Genomic DNA, 19,681 nt, shown 5'->3' with positions numbered 1-19,681 from the left:
GAGATTTTGAGCCAAAACCTCCTTCCCTCAGTGAGAACTTTGAAGATGAAACGAGGCTGGGTCTTCCAACATGACAATGATCCAAAACACACCGCCCGGGCAACAAAGGAGTGGCTCCGTAAGAAGCATTTGAAAGTCCTGGAGTGGCCTAGCCAGTCTCCAGACCTCAACCCCATAGAAAATCTGTGGCGGGAGTTGAAAGTCCGTGTTGCTCGGCGACAGCCCCAAAATATCACTGCTCTCGAGAAGATCTGCATGGAGGAATGGGCCAAAATACCAGCTACTGTGTGTGCAAACCTGGTAAAGACCTATAGTAAACGTTTGACCTCTGTTATTGCCAGCAAAGGTTATGTTACAAAGTATTGAGTTGTATTTTTTTTATTGACCAAATACTTATTTTCCACCCTGATTTACGAATAAATTCTTTACAAATCCTACCATGTGGATTCATGGATTTTTTTTTCACATTCTGTCTCTCACAGTTGAAGTGTACCTCTGGTGCAAATTACTGACCTCTGTCATCATTTTAGGTGGGGGAACTTGCACAATCGGTGGCTGACTAAATACTTTTTTGCCCCACTGTATATAGTGCAAAATCACAACAAAAGTCATCTCAAGGCACTTTATATTGTAAGGCAAAGCTCACACAGTCCCCTGTGAACAAGTACTTGGTGACAGTGGGGAGGAAAAATGCCCTTTTAACATGAGGAAACTTCTGACAGAACCAGGCGCAGGGAAAGGAAGTCATCAGCTGTGACTGTTTGTGGGTGACATACTGTGGAAGTCTAGTGTTGGTACATGGTCACCTGATCCAGCTCCAACTATAAGCTTTATCAAAAAGTATCGTTTTAGGATTAATATTAAAAGAAGAGAGGATGTCTGTCTCCCAAATCCAAACTGGGAGTTTGTTCCACTTTTACATATTCTACAAACCACAAGTAAGCATGCAGTCTGAGGTCAAAGTGCTGTGTTGGGTGATATAGAACTACGAAGTCTTTAAAATTAGGAGCTGATTATTCAAGATGTTGTATGTGAGAAGAAGGATTTTAAATGTGATTAGCTTACAATTAAATACAGTAAAGTCAGATTTACTGAAACTATTCTAAATCAAGTTAGTGCAAATGATAACACATCAATGAACTGTTTTTTAATGAAGCTCAGGTAAATTGAGTAACACAGCCAAGAGTCTTATTAGCCCTATTAACCCTCATAATATTGAATGGAGTTGTCTGCTCCTTGTGCCCAGATGGAAGAAATGAGTTTGGATTAACTGATCAACTGACTTGGCAGCACTCTCACATACTCTGACAATTATATTTGTTATTTCATAGGAGAATAATATTAAATATAAAGCCTGGTGTCGCCTCAATATTTAAGAAATGCATATGATGGCAATATTATCTAATACAGTGCAGGAAGCCTCAAAACCACAATTCCAAAATCCAAAAAATTAAGAAAAAAAAGCCTATATTTGTTGAGAAAAGTATGTTCCCCAAAGCTAAAGCTGAAAAAGTCCATCAATCATTCTCTGATCAGAGGATTAATAAGCTACTGCTTTGATGAATTATTACTAATTTTCCTTACAAAAATGTAAACCTGGCACTAGCCTCACCACTCGGTACTGCTAGGTTTTCATGTTATGCCACAACTCAAAATGCCAAAAAGAAGTATTAGTTTTAGCCGTAAACCACACACGTCTTCTCAACTCAAGATTCGATACAAGTCTTTAGTCAAGAAAAACGAAAAGTATTTTGTTCTAAATCAAGGGCTTTCCTTTTACACTAACAGCAGAAAATACATGGCTGACCACTTTGTTAGGTACATTTGTTTAACTACTGATTAGATATTTGGTAAAGCAAATATCCAATCACTGAATCACATGACAGTAATTCAGTTGATTAAGGCACCTACAGACATGGTAAAGAAGATGTAATGATGTTCAAACTGAGAATGGGAATGTAGAAAAGTGATTTACTGTAAGTGACAATGTCTATCTGGCCATGGTGTGGCCAGATAGACTGGTCTTATTGGTCTGGAATATTTTTTTTTAGAAACTGCTGATGTACTGGCATTTTCCCACACAGCCATCTCTAGGGTTTTACAGAGAGTCTACTGAGAGCAACAGCTCTCATATTTAAGACGTCAGAGGAAAATGACAAAATTGCTTTTAAGCTGAAAGAAAAATAACAATAACTCTAGTTATGACTCATTATAACCAACATATGAAGAAGAGCATTTCTGAATGCACAACACATCAAACTCTGAAGAAGGTAGGCTATGGCAGCAGAAGACCACACTGGGTGAAACTCATGTCAGCTAAGAACAAGAAGGTACGGCTAATAATTCACAAGGGCTCACCAAACTTGAACTACAGAAGATGCTACAACCTACCTAAATATTGCTGCTGACCAGTTATATCCCTTTATCTTCTTAGCCATCTTCTGATGGCTAATTCCAGCAACATAACCATGACACAAATTCATGACATGGATGTGGAGTCAATAACTCTGCAGGAACTTTGTGCTGCTGTCAGTCATGGACCAATTGCTGAATTTATGCCACAAATAATTAAAACAGTTCTGAAGGTAAAAGAGTGGCCAATGGAGTGTTTTTTTAAATAGATATTTTTTTCTTTTCTCTTTTCTCATTCCTTTCTTTCCTTTCTTAATATAATACTTAGCTTGTTGATGATTATTAACGAATATATAAGTACAAAATCACAAAATTTACAGTAGGGAAGGATCATGTACATATGCATGCAAGATCATGCATCTCACTAAAACCCCTGTGGTGCTGTTAACATGTAATTTGAAGTCTTTTTGGCTCAGTGGTTTTCACAGCAGCACATGGATTAAGAGCATACTGTAGCTCTTGCTATGCGAGGTGGAGGATCAGCCTCACAAAAAAATATGTACAAGTTAAATCAGCTTTGTAAAAACGATTACCACACCAAATGAAATGTATTCCAATATACAATACAGTAATTCCCAAGACTCCCAGTTCTCAAGATGAGAACAAAAATCACACAAAAAGTCATGCTCCTACTTGCTCACACAAAATCCCAAAATGTATCATGTGAAAACAAATGGAATTTGTTCCTAGAAAGTTTATCTGAGACCAGCTGAAAAAAGGCCTAATCTCGCTTCTTGGACATTGCTTCAAAGAATTGATTTAAGATTCAAAGATGCTATCACAAGCTATCACAGCAAGGAAAGAAAATGAGAAAAAAAAATCTCTGACTCAGTGCTTTGAAAAAAAGAAAAAACCTTAACTTGTCATGGTCCTGGGTCTTTTGACCCAGCGTTTTAAGTTTGAGTTTATTTTGTTCATTAGGTTATCTAAGTTCATTTGGTTATTAGACTCCTTGTGTTTTCTTCCCCTGTATTTAAGCTTCCCCTCACCCTTCGTGTTTCATGCTGCGTGTCTTATGTTATCAAGTTTGTATTATTATGCCTAAGTGTTTCTAGTTATTATTTTCCCCTCGTGTTTCCAACCATGTTAAATCTCCCCTGCTCTTCATGCGTTTCATGTCTGTGTCTTACATTGTCAAGTTCTGGTTGTCGTGTCTAAGTCTGCATGTTTCCTGTTTTATTTTGAAAAGGGGTCTTTTGTTCTGTGCTCATGCGGTTAGTTTTACTCTTGCCTGTGCATCATTATGTTTATCCTAGTCAGCTGTTTCCTCATGTGTCTCCACTTCCCTTAATCACCTGCTGTGTATTTAAGTCCTCTATTTTCAGTGTGTGACTGTCAGGTCGTCTGTTGTCCATGCCATGTTTCTGATGCCATGCCATGCTTCCAAGTTTCTTGTCTAGGTTTTTCTTATTGTTTGTTTAGATTCCCCAGTTTAGGTTTGTGTTAATTTTACTTCAGTTTGCCTTGCCCTTTGTTTGTACCTTTTCTACCAGCCATATTAAACGGCTCGCCTTTTGTTAACATTTCAAGTTCTGTTCCCTGTTCCTTGGAGTCTGCGTTTTGGGTCCTTTTCTCAATTCATACAGTCTGCCCTCGCCAGACTGTGACATAACTAAAAAGGTCTTTGAAGATAAAACCATCATTTCTAGAGACAAATTACATAATGTTGTTCAGTGTTTATTGAATGTTTTGATGTTTTGGGTGGGTATTCAGATTCATGTTTTGCATAAAACACTGTAAAAGGCAATAATTATTACAAATAATCAATAATAGAATAATGATTCTCTATAGAAAAAAAACCAAACATTCAGTATTATTCAAAAGTCTTGAACCACACATCAGTTTAATTGAAGTGGTCTTTGTCAATAGTCCTTCATCCTTTTTGAAGGTCTTTCAAAGTTCTTCTTTGGACAAGTCCTTGTAGCTGACCATTTTTTGAAGAATGTATCTGTTGTTTGTTAAGCCACTTAACACTGACCTACGAACCCATGAACCCATTCAAGCAAAAAAAGACACTTCAAGCTTTAGACACTTTGTTACTAGCAGCCTAGTAAGAAAGTCACATTAAGACCAAAGACAACATAGTATTGAATACATGAATCAGTACTTTTACACTAACAAGGTAAATTCCTAGAGCTATCAGCTGAAAACTTGGTAAACGTATCTTTGCATGATATGCACTGAACCTTCAAAAAAATCTGAGGAAACTGGTCAAAGGAAGATGCGGGAAGCTTAAAAACTGATCTACGGCAGATGCTCAGTATCTAAAAGTCATGTGCTTAAGAAATACAGAAAAATGCTTCAAAGACTTGACACAGGACATGAGAGATGTATCTGGCCCTTCAGTTGGTCCATGTACTGTTCATTGAAGCCTAATCAGACGTTGCCTCAGTGAAAGAGTGGCTGACAAGAAGCCATTCATAAGGAAGAAAAACAGGGAGGAAAGGCTGAGATTTGCCAGATCACATAAGAACTGGACAGAAAATCAATGGCAACTAATCTTATAGAGTGATGAATCATTGTCAATATGCATAAAGGAGGATAAATGAGAAGTATAGCAGTGAGTGTCTACAGCCATTTATGAAACAGGATGAAGACTCTCTCAAGATTTGGGACTGTGTTTTGGTTAGTGGTGTTGGGGACCTTGTCAAATATAAATTATGACCCCAAAAACCATTGGGTTTTGATCCAGCATGCAGTACCATCTATTGGGAGCAGCTTAATTTTTCAGCGTGACAATGATCCCAAGAAAGCCACCAATGCAATAAAGGCATACTTGGATAGAAAAACACACAATTAACCACTATCAGTCATGGATTGGCCTCCCGCAGAGCCTGGCCCTCAACATAACTAAAGCAGCGTAGGGCCATTTTGACAGAGAACAGAACAAAAGGCAGACAACATCCAAAGAAGGGATTTAAATGTCCTTCAAGAAATCTGGAGAACTCTTTCTGAAGACTACATAAAGTCAGACTGTTGAGGGATAAAGGTGATTACATCAAATATTGTCTTTGACAGTAGAATCTTCAAAACTCAGTTTTTGTCAAATGTACTGTATTACCATGTATCCCTGCTCACGCATCTTAATCAACTGATGTTCCTATTTCCCATTTTTCTAGGAAAATATGGTCATAAGAGCCTTAAGTAATGGCTCAAGAATATTGCCCTGCACTGTATATCAGAATCTAAACTCTCTAAAGATACATTATGTTTGAGGAGGCGTAACTTTCTTGCCACTAGAAAAAAAACTTTTAATGATGTTGTTCGCAATTACCTGTGGCAATTTGTTTTGTAGCTTTAGAGTCTATCACTTTCTTTCACTTCACAATCATTACAGTGTGATTGCAGGCTCACTCTATAACCCTTTAAACATAAATAACTTTCTGGAAGAAGGCACATGGAACAATGTTCTTCTCTCTGATTTACTCCTCCATTTAAAGTCTCCCAAAGGAATTGAAGACAATGACCTCCATCTACCTGTGGTCAAGAAAAGTCTAGTAGCGATTTGTTCCCTAAAGATCTCAAAGCCTCCCAGCCTTGATAACAGATCTTCAGAAAAAAAATCCAGCTGGCAGAGACTGGAACTTGGAATTAAAAAGGATTGAGGATGGGATATTATGGTATATTAACTACAAGCACATAATTTATCACCATTTTGATGACTGCCTTTGGTGTTGCATGAAAATTCTGGCTCAGTATAGCGAGTGACCCACAACTTCAATCAGTATCTCTTCATTGCATTTGTACTCTGTCCAACACTTCCCTGAAGTGTTATAATCAGACAGGCTGCATAGTCAAATGTGCCATCAAACAACTCAGAGTTTGAATATGTGATGATGGCTTGGATCAGCTTAAATGGTGAAATGTCAGGGATCTTTAGCTGGAAGATTTGTAGAAGGAAAAGCGCCTGTAATGTTAAACATCAATTTTCTACATCTCACTAGGGACTTGAGAATAACCTTAGTTTTGGGGCTGACTTCGAGGTCAATGAAAAGCTCTTCAGCACGTAACATTGTGCAGTATGATCTTTTAGTCGGTTACGGCTGATGGTGTTCAAGACATATGTGTTCTGTCCCCCCAAACAACTCTGTTAAGCTGTGTCAGCTTATTCTGTGTTAACCACATTGCAGGATCAGAATTTAATAATTCACACTCTCAAGTGACTTCATTCAGTCGGTCAAAAAATAATAACACAGTTGTGGTGACAGAACTGAGGCATGGGAAAGGCAAGTGCTTCCTGCTAAGCTATACTGTTCTAACATTTGTTTGACTAAATCCACTCTGTTATCAAGTATACTGACTATTCAATCTGACAGCCTTGCAAATAAAACACAATTTTCAAGAAGGTGTTAATGTTCAGTGTTTGCTGAATTTAAGCAATGTTGGACAGATTGATACAAGTTTGGAGGAAGCATATTGCAGTGCTATGGAGCTTTGACCTATTATACAGACAGCTGCTTCCCTTGTGAAATAGAAACATTAAGATTAGAAACATTTATGTAGAAAAAGTAATTACGTTTTTTAAGGGTAGAGATTCTAAATTTGGTAGACTAATTCTTCTCAGTTTCCATACTCATACCTTCCAGGGTGGATAGCTGCCCTGCCATTTTTACCTGAAATTGCTCTGTCACTCAAAAAGCTTCATAAAATCATCTACAGCACTGATCAAACAAGTCTCATGCTGCCTTTAGGGAGGTTTAGCCTAGGGTCTCTTTCTCAAGAAAGCCTCCATCCCCACACAGAGTCAAGCTGTCATGTCAGTGCACTAAGGTAGTAAAAATCTCAAGTCATCCTACATACTGTAGCCTGACTATAGGAAAAGCATGGAATCACCAGCTCTACAACTGCATAACTATGAACCCCATAATTACACAATACCAGCTGCACTGACTCGAGCATGTCAACAGGATGCCTGTAGGATTCGCTGCCTTGTAAGATCCTGCATGGCTAGATTACAGCGTGTACTGGCCATCAGGAAGGCAAAAGTGACAGTTCAAAGCTCAGCTCAAGGGCTCACTATGGATGTGGACCTGATGGACACTGCTGACTGTAAAAAAAAAAACTGAAAGCAGAGCTGAAGAAGAGGAAAAGTGACAGCAAAAATGACACAGACCAAATGCACTCAAAGCTACTCTCACCACAACCTGAGTTTCTCAGATTGCACTGCACAGCCATCAAAAAGCTTGCACTTAGAGACAAGTTGTTCTGAGATTCACTGGACTGCCAAAACAAAGATTTTGTGCTTGCACGCGCTTGCGTGTGTGTCTGGGTATGTTTATGTGAGGGAGTGGGAGAGACAGCGAGAGGGAGACAAAAATGGATCATTTCTAACCTTTAACTGGACCTTTATAAATCTTTCACCACACACAGGTCGCATCAAGAGTTTTCTTATTACAGCAGCAACTAATGAACTAAATGATAAGCTAAGCCATAGATAAAACACAAACAAACAAACAAACATGTATTTTTTTCTAATATATATTAATATCTTAATACTTTGCATTGAATTAAAAGCAATCACATTGCATTTCTCAGTTATAGCACTGTTTATGCTTTGTTAAGACTACTTGCTCGCACTATGTCTGCATTATGTTACAAACTGCACTCTTTTCATGAACAATAGACAATTAAATAGCTGGACCTGAATATTAACTATGCACGAGGTGAAACAGAATGCACTAATTGAAAATTCTTACCTCCTCAGCATAGGCATCACAAAGTTTGTTCCCCGAGAGCAGCTTGTTTTTCAAGCTCTTGTTCTGAAAAAAAGAAAACACAAAAGAGGTAATGACATTTGCATCTGCCCTGTAGCCTGCACTGCATGTTGCTTTAGCATTTTTGGTGCTGTATAAAAAGCACTATTGACTCAGTGGGCATCAGTTTCTCCAGCTGGGCAATTGACTATATAGGAGCCCTCGCAGCAAGTGCTTGGTTGCCTCTTGATTTCAGACTTAAAAGCAGTCAGGAGTGGCCTGTCTGACGATCTGAGAGCGCACTCTGGCTCGCAGGCCTCTTAAAGGTCAAAAACGTAGCTCAGGGCAAGACCCCCACTGAACTTTAAGCATGATCAGTAAAGTCTTAAAATCATTTGAATGGTAGTAGGTGGAGAGATGCTAAAGTTTGGGTCATGAGCTGTTGGCGCCAGTTAACATCTAAATCTGGAGACAAGTGAATGATTCTGTCCAAACACACAACACCTGTAACATCAACTTAGGTTTGATGTATTAAAACCAAATCTATAGATTATTAACAAACGTACATTCAATTAAATGTAAATTTAAAGAAAAGAAAAGAAAAAAACATAACGCTTAATTGGACAACTTCTGCAAAGTGCAAGGGCAGCAGAAATTATGCAATGTGCTTTGTCTTGTCTTGCAAATTCAATTTCTTCATTTACAAAACATGGTTGAATCCAAATAGCAATTAAAAAACATTTATAGTAAAACCCATAAGGTTTGTGGTTTGCTGTACCCAAGAGCTTTTTCTGTGAACTGAATCTGAATAAAACTATAGATGTATTTATGTATACACTATACTTCTATAGGTGTTCTGGGAATTTTTTTACAACATACTTGAGCAAGGAGATTTCAAGAGAATCAGATTCTTTATACAGAAACATTTATTGCAGCCAGCTTTGAAATAAGGAGAACAAAACTATGACTTTTGTTGAGAGTGTTGTCATCCAGTGCCGATGCCGGCTTTTTTTTCCCTCTCAGAGGGCGTATTCATACTGATCATACACATTTATAAAGTCTTCATGCCTGATCATATATTCAAACAAGGTTAACACAGCTCCTTTGCCGTAAGTATTGAGGAGGAGTAGGAATGCTATGTATGCCGAGCCTGTCTATTCTCGCATAATTATAAAATTAGAGGAGAGAGTCTCCACTCAAGCCTTAGGGCCTTAATCATTATATTCTTTCGAGAAATTCCACTCTCAATGACCTTTGAGACCTTTCCGAATGGAGAGTTTCACTTTAGTCAGAAAAATCCTTACAATATGTTTAAAAGGAAGTCTGCACTGACACAGTCAGGGGAGATGTAAAGACAGACGGGAATATGGCTGGAAAGCAATAACAGCATTTGATAAGAAGGGAATTTCTCTTTTTTAATTGGCACTGATCTGGTAATAAGATCGGTCCTAAACCAGCTTAATGCTTAACCCAAAGTAACCATCAAGTTTTCCAGATGACCCAGTCGTCCAGCATCTGCAGATAGGAGAAAGTTTAGACTGTCTCTAATGTGATTATAAACCAGACTGTCCGCAAAATGTACTGCGAAAAGCTACTTGGTAAACCCAGTATATTTATAAGAGTTATATTTATAAGTGTATACAAGCAATTGGTTTGTAGAAAGGGAAGACTCCAGCTTCAGCTTGTTTTGGGGATTTATTTTCCAGTGGTTACATTTTTACCATTAACTTCTGTGCAATAATGCAGCATTTAAATAACTAGCTAAAAGAGAGAATAATCAAGTGAGCGGACCACAAAGCCTTGAAATATTCAGATGTCACCTCATTGAGTTGACCACGAACTCCATGAATTGACCACATGAATGTGAGGACATGTATCTGACAGCTAAAGCTTGGCCTAGAGTGGGTCATGCAACAGAACAAAGATCCTAATCACAGCAGCAAATCGACAACAGAATGGGTGAAAAAAAAGAATCAAAGTGTTGCAATGACCCAGTCAAAGTAAGACCTTGACATGTAAATGAAATGTTGTGGCAAGAAGAAGAGTCGTCCAAATTTCTTCCACAATAATGAGACAGAATAATGAAGTTGTACAAATAATGATTACTTAAAGTTATCGCTAACTACTGATAAATTAAGTTATTGCTGCTAAGGATGGTTCTGTAAGGTACTGAATCATGGAGTGTACTTAGCTTTTCACAGGACTGTTTTGCCCTCTTATATAAAATGATATATACTTTATTTATTTCAAAGGTTAGAGCAGCCAAGCTAACACAGCTTAAAAGAATAAATACTATATTAGAAATGTAAATAAATACACAAAATAAGGAGCACAATAAATTAAGACATAAGAAAAAGTGTAAAAAATAAGTGAATATGGATATTTTTGAATGACACAGGTAAGACTGTCTGTATCAGTCCTTGTTGGAAGGAAGACAAAAAAGGATGTTAGACTGTCCAGATCCATTTCTGATCCAGTGCCACTCATAACATTCACTTGACCTCTGCATCAGTTGACTGAGTAATCCAAACAGTGCGCCGATCCAAACTGAATTAAAAGGGAATCCAAACAGCAAAAAGAACGATGGAAGAAAATTTCTTCTGCAAGTATGGACACATTTAGCAGCTAGCAGCCCACTACACGGCCACAGCACCCTTTTTCTGACATGCCAGGGATTACACCACTTTTCAGTCACATCTATCACAACCACATTTCTTCTTACCTCTCAGATTAACGTCCCTGTTTGCAATCCCTGTCCTGAAGCTATACAGTCACACTGTGGTTTTGGAAAGTGAGTCTCGATGAAACACATCAAAATAGGCTCACTGTGTTCCCTCTGGACTCAGAACTGCCAGCACGATCAGCTGGTGAAAATTCAAGAGTATAATACAAACAAGCCAAAAACCAAAAAACCAAAAACAAAACATGGGTAGACATGCTAAAATTGGAAAGACCAAAAAATAACCATGAAAAAATGACTTTACCCCGAGATAATCATTAAAGTGAACCATAATGGAAATTACTGTGAAAGGCTGTAACTTACCACAGTGCCAGGAATAAAAGCAAAAATATATATAACATTGTAAAACATAGTTATAGAAGTGTGTGGTTATTTTTTCTCATTTCTTTAGTACCAACAGAGCTGTGGGCATTGTTTTGTTGATCTCACTGCAGCACCATAAAATGTTCAAAAGTGTCGAGAGTCGAGTAAATGTATCGTTCTAATGAGAACATCATTGTGGAATTTGTTTGGATGGAAACTTCTATATAACACCGACTGGGGATGTTAACCAGCAGTCAGATTTGCAAGTAAGTAAGTTATGGGTTTAAAAAGTGACCTTTGGGGTAAACATACGTATGTATTATAACCATTTAGTGTCCGGTGCCCATATAGAAACACACAGAGCTGTCAGCATGTAGATTCTGAATATTGCTTCTACCTGAAGAAATATCAGTGTCAAATTAGTCTAATGTCAGCCCCAAGCAGAAATTGCCCTTTGACATTACATATAATTATGTGAATGCATCTATTGTCATGAAGTTCAGTTCCTGCAGGTGGGACACATGTATCACCAATAAAACTTTAATCTGCAACTTAAAGCTTTAAAGTCTGAACCATAAAATTGCCCAAAAATTCAAACTGCTTTTAGAACCTTCTGACAAAAATGTTGTGACATCCAAGTATTTTAATTTTTTTTTAATGTATTTCTTGAAAATGTGTCATGTCATGCATCAACTATGATATGCTAGGCCTTAAATATTACTAAAAATCACATACGCAGGGCATCAATAATTATCTGGCCCAATATTTTCACAGTCAAACTACAGATCACTGTGTACCTCACTTTTTTTTTTTTTACATAAATAATATTGGATAAAATAATTCCCTAACATGGTGCTGTATTCAGTTTGAAATTGAACATGCAGTACATTCTGGACTTTCCTTTTATTTATTTTTTATTTATTTTTAACACCCACACCTGCACAATGTGCTACACACTCCAGTGCAGACATAAGATGCACTCTTAGCTGAGGTAATGAGTTGTTTTGTGACTCGGTGAAGCAAAGCTGACCGAATATCATTTCCACACAGTGGCACTTCCTTTCACCACTACAGAAGGACCACCTTTTGAGGACATGTAGAACTGGCAGCCATTATAAAATGTGACGTAGTTAAGCCCCAGGACACACTCAGAGAGAAAATAAGATTCTCTGGAGCTTATACTGTATGTCACAGTGCATTAGACGAAATGAAATGCACCATGCTGCACATGGCATAACGTGTTATTCCCGCAGTATTGTCAATCATGTTGTTAATATTTTAATTTAGAAAAATGCAACAGCATCCGAATAAGTGTATTGCTCCTTGACTAAACGAGCACATTATGTTTCAGAATTTGCTGTCAAGTTTAGTGCTTTATTATTGCAAATAATTGTATAGTCAGTGATAAAATGCAATGCATACAGTAGTATAGGCTATCACAGCAACCTAAAGGACTTTAGCACACAAACACACACATAAAATAAATTCCCATTATTCAAGTCAAAGTTATTTTCGCACATTATAAAGTGCTGATATGCTCACGGGCACTAAGTGCTGATATTTACTGTCCATCTAGGTCAACTTTCATACTACTCAACAGCCATCAGTGCAGCATCCTTTTAGCCTCAGTGCGAAGCATCAGAAACCAAGTCTTCCGGAAACACATTTTGTATTTCATCTCAGTCGAGTTGTTCCCAAATTGACACTATGGAGTGTGAATGCAGTGTGCATAATAAACTGGCATATTTCATATTTATGTATCAAACACTTCCAAGCGGTGCATTCCACCCAGCCCTGCAAAGTTTAAATAAACTAGGAAAAGTGCATTGCATTTAGGGCTGACATTTTTATTTCAAACTGGCCGTGGCGTGCACATTGCTTGACACCACTTACAAGTGCGGCGCTGTTGTCATAACACATTTCAGCTTAAAAGGTCAATAAGATTCATTGTTAATGGCAAAAACAACCCAAAAGGACAAGATGATTCTGTGGCATCAGTGTTTTAACAGGTTACATGTCATGAAAATATGCCTTCATTATTTATGTTGATTACCGTGCCTGTAGAAAACAAAAATGCATTCACTGGCTCTGTCCAACTATTAGTTATGCACACTCTATCCTGTAGAGGTTCATGGTAGCTGGAGCTTATTTCAACAAGATGTGAGGTATGCCCTAGATACTGCAGATAGTCAGTCACTAAGATGAAGAGACGGACATCCATTAACCTCCTGAGACCCAAACTCTTCCACAGCATGCATTTTTAATTTCTCTTTGATATTTGGGCATATTGGGGCCCAATGAATGTAAAAACAAAGAATTAACAGATTTTTTTTTACCCAATTTTTGTTTCTAAGAAAAATGAGAGCCACAAATGAGGATATTCGTTTAAAATTTTGATAGAACAGTGGTAGTATAATGTCCTCATAAGTGGATATCAGACCCTTGTAGAGCAAATTTGACACACTAATGGCCATCTATAATTACAGATTAAGCTGTCTTTGTAAGAAGGTGGAGCACATGATGAATAAACAAGCTCCACTCAAAAAGTGACCCACAACCCTATTCTGGTGGCGACATCACCAGAATACGGTTTTCTTAAATATACCTAATCTCACTTAAATGTTGTCATGAAGTTTTAAGAATAACAACTGCTACACTTTATAAATAATAACTATATGTATTATGTTTAATGTTAGCACTTACACTTACTTGGCTGGACAAAATAATCGCAACCTTGTTGTTGTGTTGACCTTCCTGTAAAGTCACCAGTCTCCTATTATCTTAAGAGAACATATGAACATTTGGATTTGAAGTTAAGGAACTTGCTATTGTACATCTTAAGGAATTATACTTTTTTTGAAGTCCACTACTTTAATTATAGATCATTTAAAGCTTTCTGATTAAGTGAACAACAAAGTCCTTTGATAAGCAAAGTTATTATTGGTTCCCCCTGCCTTTGGTTGGCTCCCATAGCATAAAATTCAATGATGATTTCTTGTTGTTTTTTTTCTTTCAAAATAATAAACAAAAACAAACTGATAAAATTGTATATTTTTATTGTAAGGTTGTAATTATATATAAAAGGCCTATAAACACCAGTTGTTTAAAGTCCATAATTAACGCACGACACAAAGACAGACAAAGACATTTTTTTGCAACTTTTCAACTGTATGTTTTGCCACATTCTACAATATGTTGTCTTTTTCTCAACAACTGTAATTTTTCTTCCTGGATTTCAGCTTCTTGTAAGTTAAAGAATGCATGCATATTATAAAATGAAAACTTCAGTTTATTTGACAGCCTCTGTCATATATTAATGAACGGATTCCACACATAATGTAGCCAATTCCAATCACTGTCAGTACAGAGCAGTAATCTATGAAAAGAAAAACTCACAATGGAAGAAAATTAAGGTGGGGCCTGCACAGGAAGCCGTGTTGCTGTCAAAACATCCATTATAAATTACAGGCATTAGCAAAGCAAATATTTGCTGCTGATAAGCTATTAAATATAACATAGCCCCCTGATATCTTATACCGGCATGCTTGACAGCTTGAGTTGAACTTGTCTTGGCAGATCCTTAAGGACTCTTGAGGGGGTATTATGCATAAGCGAACAGACTGCTTTCTTGTCACTGGCCTATTGTTTTGCTGTACAATCATAAGCATGCAATACATAATCTGTGCATTAAGAACAGGGCAGTCAAGGGATTTTGTTTTCCCCGTAGCTGTCTGCCATTTTAATTAACTTGGTGGACACAAGTGGTGACCCCCCACAAGAGGTCAAGAAATAGAAAACAAGGACAGAAGCAAACTACAAGAAAAAATTATAAATACTTAAAGCTTGTGTTTATGAGCTATCAATCATTTTAGATTAGATAAGATTTAATTTACGTTGATGCGAATATTGTCCATATATTCATCTGAGCTGAACACAAGCTTCATTTCAGTGCTTCTTTATAGATATTGCCTCTCTGCATTTCTCATCAAATAGCTGTTGAGACGTGCCGTACGATGCCTGACAAGGCTTCAGGCTATTCGAAGAAAGGAGATAAGATGAACTCTATTGATCCTCTCGGGGAAATTGGGAAGGCTGGGTGTTTCAAAAAAGAGCTGAAATATTCCATGTGATGTGGCCTGAATTACCACTGGCATAATAATAAAGCTGCAGTTCCTCCCTGAACACTAATACGTTCTTGTCATTTGATTCACTGTCATTCCTTGTATTTTTTTCAAGCGGAATCAAAAATGACTCGAGCAATCTGATGAATTAGATTGGGATTTAAGATAGTGAGCCATCTGTAATGTAGAAAGTGATTAGAGATGAATTCAAGTACCTCAGCTCTAAGATATGAATAATGACCAGACAAATGGATGTAACTTCCAAGCTGATCAGCTTAAAGCTGAAAAGGCACAACAGTCCAAAAGCATTCTGGCAGAAACAGTTCTAAGTGATCTAAGTTTACTTTATGTGACATTACCCATCATCAATTAAATTATTAGCTCTGGAGGGAGAGTAGCTGGGATAGGCTCCAGCCTCTGGCAGCTCTGAGCTGGATAAGTGGAAGAGGATGGATGCATGGATGGATGGATGGATTTGTAGTCTGTGCAGAGTGAGCACTGTAAACACAAATGGCTCAACAGCCGGGCTCAACTTTTTTTTTTTTTCTCTTTAAAGTTTAAAACTCTCAATAACAAAATATAAGAAAAGAACACATATTGAATGATTCCAACACCTATGCTAATAATATTCAAGATCAATATAACCTTAACTGGCTACACAAACACATGATGACACAAGGATTATGGCAAGGCAATTAAACCCACCCAGCTAGGGTTAGTGAAAGTGAATTAGGTCAATTGTCAATTGGGTTAGCCATAATCCTACGTTATCTATTGGATTTTGCTTGGGTAAGACACTACCTTTAGTATGTAAGTGTAGGAAAAATATTTCTGAAATGGTTAAAAGTGTTAACTACTTGTTCCAAGAAATGACACGCAGTTCATTCACAGTTCGCTTGCCATGTAATATTGTCATATGCCAAACTTTGTATACTGAATTGTTATGACACTAGGGAACATTTAGGACTTTTGGATAACAACAGATTTTTAGCAATAAGGCTGTCAGTGAGGTGAAAATGAGGTACTGTGTTTAATTGGATCCAATCAGAGAAAAAAAGTGAGCATATGACACTGCATGAAGATTAACGGCTAGATGTAATGATGTATGAAGTGACATTTTACAGTGGTAGAAAACTTCCCTGACTCCTGCCAGTTTGCGTTTGGCTATGAGGCTGCCATTGTGCACCGCATGGAGAGTAAACAAATTCACTGTACTTTTGTATTACATTGCTAAAGATGTGACTTTTCTGTAGCTGTAGTCAGTGTGATTGTAAATCACACTGAGAACTTGTTTATGAGTTACATTAAACACCTGCAAGGATAAATAAAGGAGTCCTCAAGAACAGACTCAACAAAATCTTGAGAAGTTGTCAGTTTGCTGCCTACAACTATCATCAGCTAGAACTGTTTAGTATGACAGGCATTTGTTTGTTATTACACTGTGTTGCACGCATACAGTTTAAATTATCAACATGCATATAAGGAAATTTTAAATATGGGGAATAAGAGGAGACTATACACTAGATTGAGAGCAGTGAGCAAAACAGGTACAAAGAGATTTTCATAAAAAAAAAACCCAGGAAAATAATATTTTGTTTGGGTTTTTTTCCCCAAAGAAGGCCCTTTTGAGATTTAACACAGCCTATCCCCTTAGTTAATGTCAGACCATCAGATTTTTTTCTTAAATAAGCTAGAACTGGTAAAAATAAAAGGCAACATTAGAGCAGCAGGAACAAAACACTACAAGTAAATAAACATGCACACTGAGGCAAGTAAATGCCAGCAAACGCTGGTTCGGACCATCCCCGCCCGTTTTCTATCCAATTTTTTTCTCGTTTCTTCAATAGTGTTTACTCTCTCTGCGAGGAACATGAATAGTGACTGAAAAAATACTCTTCTGTTCCTGAAATTGCCTGATATAAACAGAAATAAAAAGTAATGGATAAATTGGATATGTGATTACAGTTGTTTATTCTGACAGACAGACATGGGCATAATATCTATTCTCATGTGTTGGATGATACACTCCAGTCAATAGATACATGTGAGCCTTATCAAAAATAATTATCTCCTTATTTAGAAAAAAAAGCAAACATTTTGATTTAAGTATGTGTATTCCTGCAAAATATTGATTAATGCCTCTGTACTGTAAGTTCTACCAAGAACTTAACTTTAATTCACACACATTGGTCATTAAGGTGGTAAATTTACACCGCTTAATTAAGGGATGCTTTGATGGCAAAGCAAGGCAAAACGTTTCCATGTTGAGTACAGTGGAAAGCACCGCCAAATATCGGAGTTGAAGAAAGATGCGATGAAGAAGGTGCCTAAGAAGTTCAACGAGCTGTCTATACCTGAAGCCTTGGAAACTGCCAAGCAAAGACTCACAACGTTGACCGTATACAAGCGGTATACGGTCAAGCGGTCTGGTATACCGCTTGAAGCGGTATACCAGACAGATAGGAGCCAGGAGAATAAACTATCTGTACTCAACTGTAATGAAGAGAGGGAAGCTAGTCAGAACTGAGGGCATCAAACTACCAGAAGCCAACATCGCAGAGGAGCAAGAGAAGGAGCAATCATGGAAGGACAGGCCCCTGCACGGTATGTACCACCAGCAGATAGTGGAAGTGGCTGAGATCCAGAAATCCTATCAGTGTCTGGACAAAGCTGGACTGAAAGACAGCACGGAGGCACTAATCATGGCAGCACAGAAACAAGCTCTAAGTTTGAGATCCATAGAGGCTGGGGTCTATTACACCTGCCAACACCCCAGATGCGGCTATGTAAAGATGCCCCTGAGACAATCCAGCACATAACAGCAGGGTGCATGACGCTAGCAGGCAAGGCATACATGGAACGCCATAACAAAGTGGCCAGTATAGTGTACAGGAACATCTGTGCTGAATATGGCCTGGAAATCCTGAGGTCAAAATGGAAGATGCCTCCCAGGGTGGTTGAGAATGACCAAGCTAAGGTCCTGTGGGACTTCCAGATACAGACGGACAAACTGGTGGTGGCTAACCAACCGGACATAGTGATGGTAGTCAAGCAGAGGAAGACGGCTATAGGGATAGATGTAGATTTATACTGAATTACAGTAACATCAGGAAGAAAAAACATGAGAAGCTGGGGAAGTACCAAGGGTTGAGAGAAGAACTCAAGAAGATGTGGAGGGTGAAGGTAACAGTGGTCCCCATGGTAATCGGAGCACTCGGGGCAGTAATCCCCATGCTAGGTGAGTGGCTCTTGCAGATCTCCGAGATCTCAGATTGCAGTCCAAGGAACAGCGGGTACTGTGGAGGACCTTCAAGCTCCCAGGCCTCTGGTAGAGGACCCGAGCTTGAAGAACACACCGTCTGATCGGGGGAGTTCTTTTGTATATATGTATGATCACAATCTTTTTACTGTTCAGTAAAGAAATGTAGCTAAAATTAAAACTACAAGGCCTCCTGGAGACCAGCTTCTTTTCAAAAATAATGATATAGAAATATTTAAACTCCTTTTCAATATTTTCCTTCAGAATAAGCCTCTATGTTTTCACTATTCTCTGATGTCTTGACACTGTCCCATGGTGTCAAGACATTTTGAAATTGAAAGTCGTGTGAAGTCACAGTGTTTGTTAAAACAGCCTCTAGCTACAATAAAATAAGGGAGAAAAAAAGTAATTTTCTGAACATCGCAAATAAATATCTGCAGTCACAGCCTTCATCAGTCGTGAAGTACTTGGATGTATTTCTGTAAAAAATAAATAAATAAAAAATAGACCATCCACTTTATAGTGTCACAGCTGAATACCACAGAAAACCGGTCACTTGTCTGGAAGCCGAGGGCCAGAAATCAATATCCATGACGGGGTATGAGGAATAAAGCAACGCTGCTAAGTGACAGCATGGCACCAGCCCTGTGCACACTTGCAGCCTCTCTTGAACAAGTTTCTTTCATCTGAGTTTCGTGCCAGTGTCCACGAAGCCACACGTAGCAAAATTTTTGTATTAAGTGCAAAACAATGTGGAGAGTGACACAAATATGATCGCACTTGTAACAGAACGTCTAAGGCTTATGCATAAATGCAGGAGATGCCGGCAGGTGGTTGAGTTACCCAGACATACATCCTACATCCCACACACTCCAAACGAGGAAGTATGATTTTTCACTTCAAGCTGACGCAAAGCTCAGCCAGAAGTAACACTTTGATGGCAAGGGTAACTTTGTGGCTGATTGTTACTCTGCTTCCTCTGTGGAGCAGAGAGTTGCAATGATTCATTCATTCCCATCAGTTTTCTGATGACTTATGTAATGCAAACATATATATTTTAGCTTAGAGATATCACAGTTGCCACTAAATCAGCTGCTACGGCAGTGTCTAACTTTGGGGTGTAATTGCTCTCAAAAATTATTCACAAAATCCA

At 38.1% G+C, this 19,681-nt stretch overlaps 2 protein-coding genes across 4 annotated transcripts in view; one reads left to right on the top strand and one right to left on the bottom strand.

The window, feature by feature from the left end:
• The window catches only part of luzp2 (leucine zipper protein 2), a 167,800-nt gene that overhangs the window by 36,683 nt on the left and 111,436 nt on the right, over nucleotides 1–19,681 (bottom strand). For both annotated transcript variants that reach the window (XM_080884329.1, XM_080884328.1), the window contains exon 6: nucleotides 8,109–8,171. In XM_080884329.1, the coding sequence (XP_080740455.1) occupies nucleotides 8,109–8,171 (63 nt within the window). The remainder of the gene's footprint in view (nucleotides 1–8,108; nucleotides 8,172–19,681) is intronic.
• The window catches only part of LOC308397984 (uncharacterized protein), a 120,883-nt gene that overhangs the window by 22,351 nt on the left and 78,851 nt on the right, over nucleotides 1–19,681 (top strand). The window lies entirely within an intron of this gene.

This window comes from Rhamphochromis sp. 'chilingali' (assembly GCF_963969265.1).
Source record: "Rhamphochromis sp. 'chilingali' genome assembly, chromosome: 6".
NCBI classification, from domain to species: Eukaryota; Metazoa; Chordata; class Actinopteri; order Cichliformes; family Cichlidae; genus Rhamphochromis; species Rhamphochromis sp. 'chilingali'.
The sequence above is the reverse complement of the archived record's forward strand: the minus strand, read 5'-3'. Positions and strand labels throughout refer to the sequence as shown.